The following is a 13,297-nucleotide window of genomic DNA, read 5'->3' on the forward strand; positions in this document are numbered from 1 at the left end:
TAGAAGCTCTTGCGTGTGCTCTAGCTGCACCCCGTGGACGTCCTCAGCCACTACCCCGGCCCCAGCCTCGGCCTCTCGCGACGGCGTGGGTGTCTGGTCATTTGATCCAGCTGTACGCGTCCTCACCATCTGTGAGAGAATAAAAAGACAGAAATTTAGAATCTAAAGTCAAAGATTTTGCACGATAAGGAATCAAAGAAGTGAAGTTTTTCCTAATAGTTCCATAGCCTCCCGAAGATAAGTGCAGACGTCTTCGTACCGATCTGCGAGACTCTACTAAACCTGCTTGTGACCCATAACACCTATGAACCTAGAGCTCTGATACCAACTTGTCACGACCCCAATTTCACTCAGTAGGATGTCTTGATGGCATATAGTCTCTAAGACTAGGTAAGCCTAACAAACTTGCGAAATAGCTGAAATGATAATTTAAATCTCAAAAACATCAACAAGTATATGAAATAAAATCGGTAACTCAATATGTACATCTCCCAAAACCATGTGAGAATATAAGTCACAAGCTCTAGATACAGTACTGAACACTCCTATACGTCATTGTCTATAAAGATGTAAAGAAATAAGAAAAGAATAGGGTAGAAAGGGACTCTGAGGCCTGCAGACGCGGGCAGATGTACCTTGAAGTCTCCAAAGGCAAGCAACTCAACGCGCTAATACCGAGGCTGATAGGATATACCTAAATCAGCACAAAACATGTGTAGAAGCGTAGTATGAGTACACCACAATGGTACCCAGTAAGTGCCAAGCCTAACCTCAGTAGAGTAGTGACGAGGTCAGGTCGAGGCCCTACTAGAGATAATAAGAAGCAAGACCAAAAATATAATAATATACTGACATAACAAGGAAGGGAAACAATAAAGAAATTACAGAAAGTAACAACACGAAAATCAAGGAAGCTAATAAAATCACGAAAGGAAAACAAGGATTTTACATGTTGAGGAAACAACAATCAAACAATACAGCAAATAGAGAAGATCAACAGGGGCACTCCTGAGGTACCGCCTCGTAGTCCCAAATCATAAAAATAAATCACAGCCTTTCTTTATATCACCGCTGGAGCCTTTACATTTAGTTTTGAAAATTATTTTTTCCGAAATAGCACCTCGTATTTTAGCCCACCTTATCACACCGCATGGCTTCTAGTAGTTCCTCTACTAGCCACGCGTATCAAGCCCACCTTATCTCACCGTATACGTTTCAACACCCAGACCTTATACCACCGCATGCGTATCAATAATCACAACGTCATAACAGAAACCTTGTGCAAATAGTAACAACCGCACGGTAGAAATCTCGTGCAAACAATAACAACGGCACGGCAGAAACCTCGTGCACACAACCAAACAATCACCTCAACAATAACATGGAAGCCAAAACATAACAACTAAATAAAATGACACTTCAAAACTTACACCTTGCCTCAATAGAAACCACGGCCTTTGCAACTCAACACCAAACTCAACAGCAAGGTATTTCAAGGATAGCAAAGTTCAAGTAAAGAATTTCCACAGTTAAATAATGAATACGGAATTAAGAAAGCAAGTAATTCAACTAAACATGTAGTACAAGTTGCAAATAAGAGATAAGACAAGTATACATGTGAAATTAGACTAAACATGGTGACTATAACATGCTAAAGTAACTCAATTAAGGCATAAAAAGGAAACTACGTAGCAAAAACTAGAATTTCAACATTTAGCCCGTGTATACTCGTCACCTTGCGTACACGGATTTCACATATCACAAATTATCATAACAGTACCAAATCCTAAGAGAAATTCTTCCCCACACAAGGTTAGACAAGTCACTTACCTCAAACCACGCTAAATCAACCAATTAGAAGGTTTTTTCCTCGATTTTCCAACTCCGAACGGCTCGAATCTAGCCAAAATAATTTCATACTATAAATATAACTATAGGAAACTAATTTAAATAATAAAATAATGATCTTAGCTAAGAGTCGAAAAATCGTCCCAAAAAGTCAATCCGGGCCCTCGTCTCAGACCCGACCAACCATTCGATATCGAGTCCAACCATACAAGAATTACACAAATCCGTCGAACAAGGTCTGAATTACACCCGAGGCCCCGGGGACCTTAACCAAACATACCAACAAGTCCTAAAACACAATACGAACTTAGTCGAGGCCTTATATTACATTCAACAACGAATCGCACCCAAATTCAAGCCTAAGGAACTTATAAACTTTTAACTTCTACATTTGATGTCGAACCCTATCAAATCAAGTCCGATTGACCTTAAACTTTGCGAATAAGTCATAATTGACATTACAGACCTATTCCAACTTCCGAAATCGGAGTCCGACCCTGATATCAAAAAGTCTATTTCCGGTCAAACTTCCCAAAAATCTTCCAACTTTCCAACTTTTTCCAATTAACGCCGAAACAACCTACGGACCTCCAAATCAATGTCCGGACACACTTCAAAGACTAAAATCACCCTATTGAACTATTGGAACCGTCAAAACTCCATTCCGGAGTCGTCTTCACACATGTCCAACTACGGTCGACTTCTACGACTTAAACTTCCATTTTAAGGACTATGTGTCGCATTTCACTCTGAAACTCATCTGAAACCAAAATCAAACATCCCGACAAGTCACGTAACCACAATATAACACAGAGAAGGCAATAAATAGGGAATCGGGGCTAATACACTTAAAATGATCGGCCGGGTCGTTACAATATAATTGCCTCTTTAGAAGTAAAAAAGAGCGAGCCTCTTCCCATTTTCTCTATTGATTCCTTTTTCTTGATTCTCCTTGCGCAATTCGGTTGCACCCCCTTCTGCCCACTTAGCTCTGCCCTTGCCTGTAATGCAAAAATTTTATCTTCGATGTCTACTTTTTACATTGTTAAATTTTTTGTTAAGATGCAACCAAATTTCAGGTAATCAATAAAAAAACTTTTAGTCTTCTAGGTATAATTCATAATCGCAAAATACAAATCCAGCATTTTGGGCTTCTAACAAGTTAACAAATCAAGAAATTACAACTCACAATTTTATAATTCATAACTAAAAAAGTAATTTTGAATATAATTATTTGTAAGCTATTACTCACCAACACTTAATAACTGAATAAACAAATCCCATACCCCATGAAAATGCTGACGACAATAAACGGAATAGAGTGCATAAAAATTAATATTAATATATGAATATAAAATTTTAAAGAAGGGAAAAGGGCCAAATATACCCCTCTACTTTCATATATTGTCTACATTTAATCTCCGTTATACTATCGGGCCAAATTTACCCCTACAGTTATACTATCGGGCCAAATTTACTCTACAATCAACAAACTTTTAAAAATACTCCTTGATTTATTAAGTAATCCAAAATCTCCTAAATTCCTTTTATTTAAATCACTTGTTGTTCTTCTTGCTCTATTATTTTCAAAAATTACTATTGATGTGAATGCTAAAGTTACTAGACTATACAAATTATTCATAATTTTTTTTAATTACCAATGCACCCATTTATCTTCTTGTAATAAATAAAATTATTTTAGAATTTTATTTATTTTTCAATCATATACACACCGTAAAATTTAGTGAGTCTATTTATTGTGTATTATATGCAGCTAATCATCATGTATGTACATGTATATTCAAATATATTTTGTCATTGTTTGGTTAGTATAGAGTTCGATCAATCGATTAACTTAAGAGTGCACAATGTGTATGCATTTAATTAAAGTAAAGTTAAATTAGACAATGTAAAGTCTCTGAGGAACTTCAACTTCAATCAATAATACGTGCAAAGTCTCCATACATTTTTGGTGCAACAAATTCATTAAAATTGGGATATTGTAAATACTTTAGAATTTAGAAAAGCTACCTAATTTAGATTTTTTAATTTACTATATTTTATTTATTCGGTTGTATTATTTAATATTTTTTTCTCTTATTTTTTTCTCTAATTTAAAAAACAGGTAAATGTCAATTATTTCAAAAATAGTGGACCAAGAAGAAAAATAAATGATTTAAATAAAAAAAATTGAAAGATTTTGGATGACTTAACAGATAAAGGGGTATTTTTAAAAATTTGTTGATTGTATGGTTAAATTTGACCTGATACTATAATGGTAAAAGTAAATTTGGACCGATAGTATAATGAGATTAAATATAAATAATATATGAAAGTACACATATATTTCCACCTTTTACCGTTAAAGAAAGGACTACAGTACAGCGTAGATCTGCCGGCTACAAAACCTCTCGTCGCGACTCCACCTTATCCTCTCTTCTCCCTCATAAACTAATTCCTCCCTCGTTACCACCAATGTCTTTTGTTATCAAACCCTTAACCAAGCCTTTATCCATGGCAACTAATGGTTGCCTTATTTCCCTCCCTCCTTTCTTCACCCCCACCAAATCCATTTCTTCCTACCCTTTTCTCTCCACCCCATTAAAACCCATTTCACTCTCTTCTTCCTTCTCCTCTTTATTATCCCTTAAAAAGAGAAGTACCCAATTCCCAACTTTTGTTTCTGTATTATCTGAAGATGACAACACCCTTGTCCTTGATGACCAAGAACAAGGTGGGGATTTTCCTAGCTTTGTTGGTGAGACAGGGGAAACCGAGACTGAGGAGTACCAAGAACCTTCTGAGGATGCTAAATTGTTTGTTGGGAATTTACCATATGATATAGATAGTGAGGGGCTTGCTCAGCTTTTCCAACAGGCTGGTGTTGTTGAGATTGCTGAGGTAACTAACTTTAACAATGGGGCTAATTTCATTGACAAGTTTAGATTGGACCCTTTTCTTTAAAGTACAAAAAAGATTAGAGCTTTATGTGTGTGGTGGAACTGAATTTTGGTTTTGCAGGTTATTTACAATAGGGAGACTGATCGGAGTCGGGGATTCGGGTTTGTGACAATGAGCACTGTCGAAGAAGCTGACAAAGCTGTGGAATTGTACAGCCAATATGTGAGTTATACTGCTTCTTTTTTCTTTGATGCGAATTGAGATTGTAGTCTATTCTTTGATTGAGCTATCAAATCCATTACTTGAAAGCATGTTAAACAAGAGTTGTTAAATGTGTGGATTTCTTTTTCAATCAAGTAGGGCTTGAAGACGCTTTCTATAAAATTTGCAACATTTGTTCTTCTTGTTGCTTAAAAAGTGCTGATAAGAACATCCGCACCCCTTTTGAGAACTGTATAGGTTAATTTTGTATTTGTAAATTCAATGGAGGCTCCAAGAGTCCTTTTGCCTCTAAAATCTAAATTGTTTAGCTTTTCTAATATCATGTACAATGTGAGGAATTTCTCTTTTACTTTATCAAATTGTTCATAAAATTTCTGTGGAACTTAAATATCCAGGGCAAAGGTTAACGAAACAATTATTTGCAATAGAAGGTGTCTTCGAAAGAAAGGATGATGATTATATCCACCTGCTGAAATTTTGTAGTGTAAGATTTTATGACGATTTCTGAGAGTGAAAAAATGCTTTATGATAGATAACTTGTATATCTTAGATAACTAATAAGTTTATCTTTGGGATACTTTTCAAAATTGCTAGCCTGCCAGGTATGAAGTAAAGGAACTATATTTATAGTGCTGGATATGTTGTTGGTCAACTCTAGCGAACGGCAGTGTCTGTTTAAGTAGCTTGTGTATCATATACCGGTGACTTTGCACAAAGGGTCCCACGCCTATTTTTTTTTTTTTTTTTTTTTTTTTGAGAATTGAGTCCCACGCCTAATATGGTTATGAACTTTCAGCTATGCTTAGACATTACTATCCAGGTCTCCCTGTTGCTTCTCTGGACAACCATGGGAAGTTTAATGGTAGTCCTCCATGTAGTGTTTGACTGAATATGCTGGTCACTTCAAGACGAGTTGGAGTAATAGAAAATCTGATGTTTGTCATGTGCTATGCCCTTGAACAGTCTCTTGAGAAGAATCTGTCATACAATTCAGTCATTTCTTGCTTATGATGTGTGACACATGGATACCTTGATATATTACTGGATTATCTCTAGAAACTCCTTTTAATTTTCTTTTTTATTCGAGTAGGATCTCAACGGAAGGCTATTGACAGTCAACAAAGCTGCTCCAAGAGGATCACGGCCAGAGCGTCCACCTCGAACATTTCAGCCTACTTACAGAATCTATGTTGGCAACATCCCGTGGGACATTGATGATGCACGCCTTGAGCAAGTTTTCAGTGAACATGGTAAAGTAGTAAGTGCTCGGGTGGTTTTTGACAGAGAGTCTGGACGGTCACGAGGCTTTGGTTTTGTGACGATGTCAAGTGAAGCTGAAATGAGTGAAGCAATCGCCAACCTTGACGGACAGGTGATTTGCACACAGATTATTACACTCGCATTGTTGCGCACACATATGCACACATGTAGTTGATAGTAGTTGATCATCTCCAATGCCTGTGGACTGTGGTCCATCCATGTGTTTGATTCTAACTGCTTCGACACCTTTAACTTTTAATCTGAAAAAGAAAAAAGTTGATGCCTTTTCAAGATTTTTATGATAGATCAACCCTTTTACTTGAGAATTTTAATGGGGTTTCTCTTTTAAATTGACTGCAATCTAAATTTTGAACTAAAATAAATTAATCTCGAAGTTACTAGACATTAATCTTGATCTCTGACATCCCTATATTTGGAGTCCTATAAGATGACATAAACAGTTACGTATATGTGTTTCCATATTGATCATGAAACCAAGTTTAAACTTTGTAGATTTCTAGCTCATTCATCTGTTAGTCATTACATGTAGTCTTTCTGTACTTATTTAAGTAATTGACGACGTACATGATTAGAAAAGTTAGACGTGTTAACTTTTTGGAAAGAGAAGTTGCTTGCCTTACACACATTATTCACCTTAGCGCCGGAACTTTTACCAATGGAAAGCTAGGTATTATATATCTGATTCATTTTCTTTAGATAAGAAACTGTGGATCTCTTAGTGAGGACAACTGGATTAGTGTACTCAAATTTTAACACGATTAACTTATTCGATAAGACTTGCAAATATGCAATGATAATCACTCGCTTTAGTATAGTCTTAGTATTTAGATTCTTGATGACTTGTCCACAAACCAAACACCCTCTATGTGTATTATTGGCAATACAGACGTTAAAAAGTTAGTTGCTTGGTTGGTGGTTACTTTCATTGATTGATTCTTGTTTTAAGATATATTTTCTTTCAAAATCTTTGATCTTGAAGCTAAAAATTTCTCATTCGGTGTATTTCAGACTCTGGATGGGAGGACTATCAGGGTTAATGCTGCTGAAGAAAGACCTAGGCGTAACACATACTGAATTTGATCATATATTTATTTGTTCGATTGACATAGCAGTCATGCCAGCTATGAGTAGTTAGATTTTCATCAGACGTCTTAGATTGAGCTCTCTACTTCTTTGTTTTTATTCCTTGATTGCTTATATATAGGTATGGGAACTTCTTTTTTCTTTTGGCTCTTGCCCTTCGGAAATTCCGAATTGAAGGGTTGAATGCATTAAAATTTTGACTGCTATCAACTATCTGTGGTGTACTGATTTGCCGTTAACCTTGGTGTGCACTGGTTGCTGTATGCTGTCAGTTTCCTTATATATCTTGGGATCTCTAACGATGACTAATCTCATACTTGTCCGATTTCATAATTAACATGATAAATGCATAAGTAACTCTGCCGATTGCGCTAGATTATGCAGCTGCAATCTGCTCTTCCGGCTCACATAGGTGGAAGGTGCTAGAAGGGGTGAATGGTTGGAGGTTCTATAGGATTAGGGGCGGGAAGCAGAGAAAATGCGCATAAGGAAAAGTATGAAATGACTGGGCTGCAGTATTGTTCTTTCCAGATGAGGTACAACCTACCCAATTTCTTAGGGTGGGATTTAACGATGAAGAATAATAAATTCTCGTTTGGACATTCCACTACTGTTATTGAGCAAAGCCAAAACAAAACTCAGCGAAATGAAACTTTTATCTTCTCAATTATAGTAGTAAAACATAACTTATTGACATTTTGGCGCAGAAACAAGAAATTGCATTGAAAGCTTCGTTATCATTGAGTAACTAGAGGAGAGAATTTGCATGGAGATTAAATACAGAATCATCTGGATTGTTCATTCTTTACAGGCTAAGAGGTGAAACTGTACAAAGCATCAAAGGAAACTGCAAAGGAAATAGAAGCTAGTTATAATGGGTAACCAAGACTATCACCACCCGACTCGACAGCGTTATGTGCCCTTTAACTGTGCTTCCCGACTAGTCAGTGGAACATAACGGACGGAAGTCTCACTTCGAACACTTAATGAACCATCCAAATTCTTGTCTATAACCTTGAGATCTTGGAAAAAAGTACCCACTGGAATCACCATCCTTCCCCCGGGCTTTAACTGGTCGATGAGATCCTGGGGAACATCAGCTGCAGCTGCTCCAACGTGAATAGCATCATATGGTGCATGCTCTGGCCAACCCTTCCTCCCGTCTGCAATGATGCAAAAGTCGTCATTAAAAAACACTTATTTGTCAACGTACTCAAAAAATCCCACAATAAAACTTGTCCAATGGTTGGGTCATGGTAGACAGGAAACAAGAAATAAGATTAAGCAACCATCTACGAACACAAACTACTTTGGTATGTCGAGTGTCTCCTAATGCTCTCTTTGGTGCGAATTATTTGGTTGTGATCAGCAATTACAGAGACGCATCCAATTAAATTACTTAAAACACAAATCTCTCTATGACCTAATCCATAAGTTCCTGAATAAACTACATGAAAAGTACAAAACCATACCACCAACATGCAATGAGAGAGACCCTTCTTTTAACAAAGGAGCTGCTGCACTTCTTTCAACATTCTTGGTCGACCACGCAACCAACTCGGGTATATGCTCCACACCAACAGCTCGACCTTGTGGTCCAACCATCAGAGCAAAACATGCTGTGAGATACCCAGTTCCTACACGAAACAAAGCTATTAGCTTTGGCAAGAAAAGGTCATCCTTCATTCATTGAATCAATCAACTATTCTTTAATCCCTATAGATAGGATTTCATTGCTAACAACAAAACAAGAAAGATTCTAAAAGCTTATCAGTATCTCCTGATGTTTTCCATAAGAAAAAATAATGTCCGTCAACAATGGCATGAAAGTTCCAAATCTTTTTTTTTTCCTTTTTTGAGACTAAATATGAAAGTTACAGAAAACATTTCTACTAGTGAGATAAAAGCTACCTTGAAGACAAATCTCGTCATTACATAAAAATAACTCATGGTAAATGAAACACTCACTTATAGTTAATACAGGAAGAACTTATCCAAAAAAAGAAAGCACAGAAAGACCAACTTTTCAGTCAGAGCAACGCAGAAACACCAATAATCTTGGTTCAATCTACAAGTCAACATTATCCTCTTCCTCTAACCAAACCCCAGATTTGATTCTTTCACTTCTGTCTAATTCCGACCCATCAAATACCCAATGATTTTCCTAACATAAAATCAAGTTTTGATACCTACATAAGATATATACACCAAACTACACAATCTATTAACTGTTCACCCGGACAGGCCAATCATGCAAAACATTTAACATTCTTCTGAAACTATTATTTCCCCCGTTGGATTAGAGGTTATTTTTGATATTAAGATCCATGGAGCTCATAGCACAAGTGTAGAATTGATACTACACCAAAGTGTTATGCTCTGCTAGATGGCATCCGTTTGACAAGCAACCACAATACAAGGAACTTGGAAAATGAGAGAAAAAAGTTGCGCAGCAAAAACTGGTCATGTTCAATCCACTGATGGTATTGATACATGCTCACACGTCACAAGCTATTGACCTCGGGGAAACAAAAACAACCAAGTCCAGAATATTGAGAACCAACAATCTGCTATTAATCTCTCACTGAGTGCATAAACCAATGTCATTTCTGATTATCCACCACATGAAAAACCATGCAAATTATGAGAATGTCCGTCCACCTTAGGGAGCTCTATAAGTATCACATTTATTCCTGGGAGAGCACAATTCAATCACAACTTGGACAGCTGAATGTTTGACGGATAGAGTCAAAATATATCATAAGGTCCCAAATTAGAGCAATGAAATAATGTCTTCTATGTTTAAAACTAATAAATATGTGCTTTTGAATTGTTCTCATATTTAAAATTAAATATCTGCTATCTACTATCTTGATTGAGTTATTATCAAGGAACCTCTTATTATTTGCGCAAAAGGATTTGATATTTAAGGCTTGTGCTATCTCTACCCGTGCTTTTTGACACCTATATACTCGTTTTGAAAGAAATAATGATATCCCCCAATTAATTTGTAGAAACAAGTGAGCTCATTAGACAATTACCTGAACCGACATCCAGAGCATGCATGCCAGGCTGCAACCTGTCCTCCAATAATTCAAGACACATAGCATGCATATGAGGAGCTGAGATAGTGGCATTGTAACCTATACTCATGGGGCTATCAATGTAAGCGGGAGTACCCTCAGGTACAAACAAACCCCTATCAACAGTTTCCATTATTTCTGTTACTTTCTTTGATTTTATTACTCCATATCTTTGCAACTGCTCAATCATTCCCTTGTTTCTGTTAATGCCACTTCCACTCAGAAAATGCTGTTGACAAACATAAAACAAGATTGAAGTAAGAGATAACAAATATGCCCATCTGTTGACCTGCTCAAGGTTGACAGGAAAACAGGAAAAAAAATGCACAGCAGTTAAAACATTTGAATTATGTAACACAAGAATGGTAGGTGATGTAAGATTTTATTCGTAAAGGCGGATCAGGTAATGTATCCGGAAAATTTGCATCCTAGAAATTTCCAAGAGTATGAAAATACTTAGTTATCTAGGCACACCAATCTCATCTTTCTGTTCAATTTCACATTTAAGCTTGAAAAGAAAGCTCAATTAGAAGAAATTCATAGCTTTCTATCACAGGATATTCTTAGATTGTACCACCCATTTAGGAATACTTATCCAGCCTAATATAATATAAAACAACAACAACTATATACCTAGTGTAATCCCCCTACCCCGAAGGGGTAGAGAGACTGTTTCTGAAAGACCCTCAGCTCAAGAAAACAAGATAAGAACAGGAAAACAGTAAAAGAAAGTCATGTCGGAAATACTAAAGGTAAGAACATTAACAACAAAAAACAAAGCATTAATATAACCAAACAAGGGGAACAACAAATGTTACTAGACACCACAAATAAGATAACACTAAAGTGATAATACTAGTACTGGTATATAAAACAAAAAACAAACAACCAAAACAAACATAACTGATACGGAGTCCTAAACTCGACGGCCTACTAACCCTCAACCTTAATCTTCGACCTCCATAACTTTCTATCTAGGGGTCATGTCGTCGGTAAGCTGGAGGCATACCATGTCCAGTCTAACCACTTTTTCCCAATACTTCTTCCGCCTACCTCTACCTTTTCTCAGACCCAAAATAGCCAACCTCTCACACTTGCTCAATGGGGCATCATCCTCATTTCATACAAGCCTAATATAATATACAAGCCTAATAAAAGAAACAAAGTCTTGCCAAACTATTGAGTAACCTCCTTAAAAGAAAAGAACACTCCACTCCTCCCAGACTCCACTTGTGGGATTTTACTGAGTTTGTTGTTTAATGATCATGCTTACAATAATTAGAAATCATCCTATCCTCACAACTCTATTTTTTATTCAGATTTTTTCTTTTAGCGGAAAAGGAAAAACAATGTGCACCGAATATCAGCTAATTGAATGCTTATTTGAAGCTAGGACACTAACAATTTGAGAGGGGTGCGGATTTGGGGAGGGGAGGGGGACAACCTTTAACATTATGTACACTTCCAAAAGGCCACTTAGAACAGAAGGGCATGGCTTACAACGTATCGCTGATTATAATCTCAAATAAACTTAGCTATCAAAATAAAACCAAGACCAGATAATTACTTCCACATCACAACAATTAGGAAAAATCGCTAACGCCGAAACTACTACAGGGATATGGTGATGAATCCTGTAACCTAGCACTCAAAATGTTTCCAGAAACTTGTAAGGAATTTTGCCAAAGAGAAACTAATCATCCGAACGAGTTTCATTGCAGTTGTATAACAAAGTCAAGTCATCAAACATTCTCTGTTACTAGTCCATTCACTGTTCGGAAATTCGCCATCAGTATTGACTATCAGGAAGAAAACGATCATTTCTAACCACTGAACTAAAACAAAATTACTAGAAATATAAAATATACTTCTATAGATAGAATTATTACCTCCATTCGAGAGAAGAGAGAATTCCCCGTGAAGAAATTGGGGTTAGGAACACGGCAAAAGGATGAAGAGAAGAGGGGGAAGTTAGGAGGCTGAAGAGTATAGAGTTGGTGAGTGTAGAATAAACAAGTGTGCTTTAAAGGCGCACGGTAGCGGAAACCATACGCTATAGCTGACACAGAATGCAGCAAGGGTATTGAAGACGGCATTATTTCAACTCTAGCTACTTCTCGATCCTTTAATTTAGTCCTGTTTCTTTACTCACTCTACTCTTCGCACGTGTCTTCTCCAACCCCTTTTGAAGAAGGGTATTAACCCAATAATAATTGGGCCTTCAAATTCCACTCTATAATGGGCCTTAGCTAACATGTAGTGTGGATGGGCTGTGGCCTATTTTGAGGGTGAAGTGCAGCAATAGCCACTTTTAAGCTCAGCTATTTAAAATATATCCATAATTTACATTGTATTTAAAGACTAGCCAATTTACCCAAACTTCAGGACTAACTGTTCTAAATTTTTGAGCTGCTAGTTTTAAATTCAGGACTAAGTATCTTGAATTTCTGAATTATTAATTTAAAATTTAGGACGTAAGAGTCGAATTTTAGGACATGATGTTCTGTAATTTGAACTTTGAGGTTTAAACTCTAGGACTCTATGTCCTAAAGTTTGAGTAAAATTAACTAATCTTTAAATATATTGTAAACTGTGAATATATTTTAAACAACATGTTTAAATGTGAATACCTTGTGTGTCGAGAGCCCATAAAAAGGCCCATGAATAAAATTCCTTTTGATAAGGAACTCATGTAAGGGAAGCAAAAATGAAGGGGTTGATTATAACAAACATTAAACTTACAATATGTAAGGAGTTTAAGTAGCAAAATGAAGGAATTGATAACAAAAACATTAAACTTATAACATGAAAGGAGCTTAAGCTTTATGCACTGTTAGTTTAAAAAATTATATACATAATTATCTAACTTATTAGGTAAT

At 36.5% G+C, this 13,297-nt stretch overlaps 2 protein-coding genes across 2 annotated transcripts; one reads left to right on the forward strand and one right to left on the reverse strand.

Moving 5' to 3' along the window:
- Window positions 1-4,203: 4,203 nt before the first annotated feature.
- Window positions 4,204-7,545, forward strand: LOC107774439 (28 kDa ribonucleoprotein, chloroplastic). The gene is made up of 4 exons (XM_016593964.2): window positions 4,204-4,749; window positions 4,870-4,971; window positions 6,062-6,343; window positions 7,261-7,545. Exons 1-4 carry the CDS (start codon window positions 4,324-4,326, stop codon window positions 7,324-7,326), a joined length of 876 nt encoding a protein of 291 aa, XP_016449450.1. The 5' UTR covers window positions 4,204-4,323; the 3' UTR covers window positions 7,327-7,545.
- Window positions 7,546-8,052: 507 nt separating this feature from the next.
- On the reverse strand, window positions 8,053-12,602 carry LOC107774438 (protein-L-isoaspartate O-methyltransferase 1-like). The gene is made up of 4 exons (XM_016593963.2): window positions 12,308-12,602; window positions 10,377-10,647; window positions 8,808-8,972; window positions 8,053-8,498 (listed from the first exon to the last, which is right to left on the reverse strand). The coding sequence occupies exons 1-4, from the start codon at window positions 12,512-12,514 to the stop codon at window positions 8,248-8,250; spliced, it is 894 nt and encodes a 297-aa protein (XP_016449449.1). The 5' UTR covers window positions 12,515-12,602; the 3' UTR covers window positions 8,053-8,247.
- Between the last annotated feature and the right edge of the window lie 695 nt (window positions 12,603-13,297).

Source organism: Nicotiana tabacum, chromosome 4, assembly GCF_000715075.1.
Source record: "Nicotiana tabacum cultivar K326 chromosome 4, ASM71507v2, whole genome shotgun sequence".
Classification (NCBI taxonomy): Eukaryota; Viridiplantae; Streptophyta; class Magnoliopsida; order Solanales; family Solanaceae; genus Nicotiana; species Nicotiana tabacum.

What these genes read in the sequence shown, in the direction of transcription:
- LOC107774439 (XM_016593964.2), top strand. Translation starts at nt 4,324, where the DNA reads ATGTCTTTTGTTATCAAACCCTTAACCAAGCCTTTATCCATGGCAACT. An exon ending in GTGTTGTTGAGATTGCTGAG is followed by an intron (nt 4,750 to 4,869) that starts GTAACTAACTTT and finishes TTGGTTTTGCAG; the next exon opens with GTTATTTACAATAGGGAGAC. An exon ending in TCGCCAACCTTGACGGACAG is followed by an intron (nt 6,344 to 7,260) that starts GTGATTTGCACA and finishes GGTGTATTTCAG; the next exon opens with ACTCTGGATGGGAGGACTAT.
- LOC107774438 (XM_016593963.2), bottom strand. Translation starts at nt 12,514, where the DNA reads ATGCCGTCTTCAATACCCTTGCTGCATTCTGTGTCAGCTATAGCGTAT. An exon ending in CTCTCTTCTCTCGAATGGAG is followed by an intron (nt 10,648 to 12,307) that starts GTAATAATTCTA and finishes GTTTGTCAACAG; the next exon opens with CATTTTCTGAGTGGAAGTGG. An exon ending in TCTCTCATTGCATGTTGGTG is followed by an intron (nt 8,499 to 8,807) that starts GTATGGTTTTGT and finishes GCATCATTGCAG; the next exon opens with ACGGGAGGAAGGGTTGGCCA.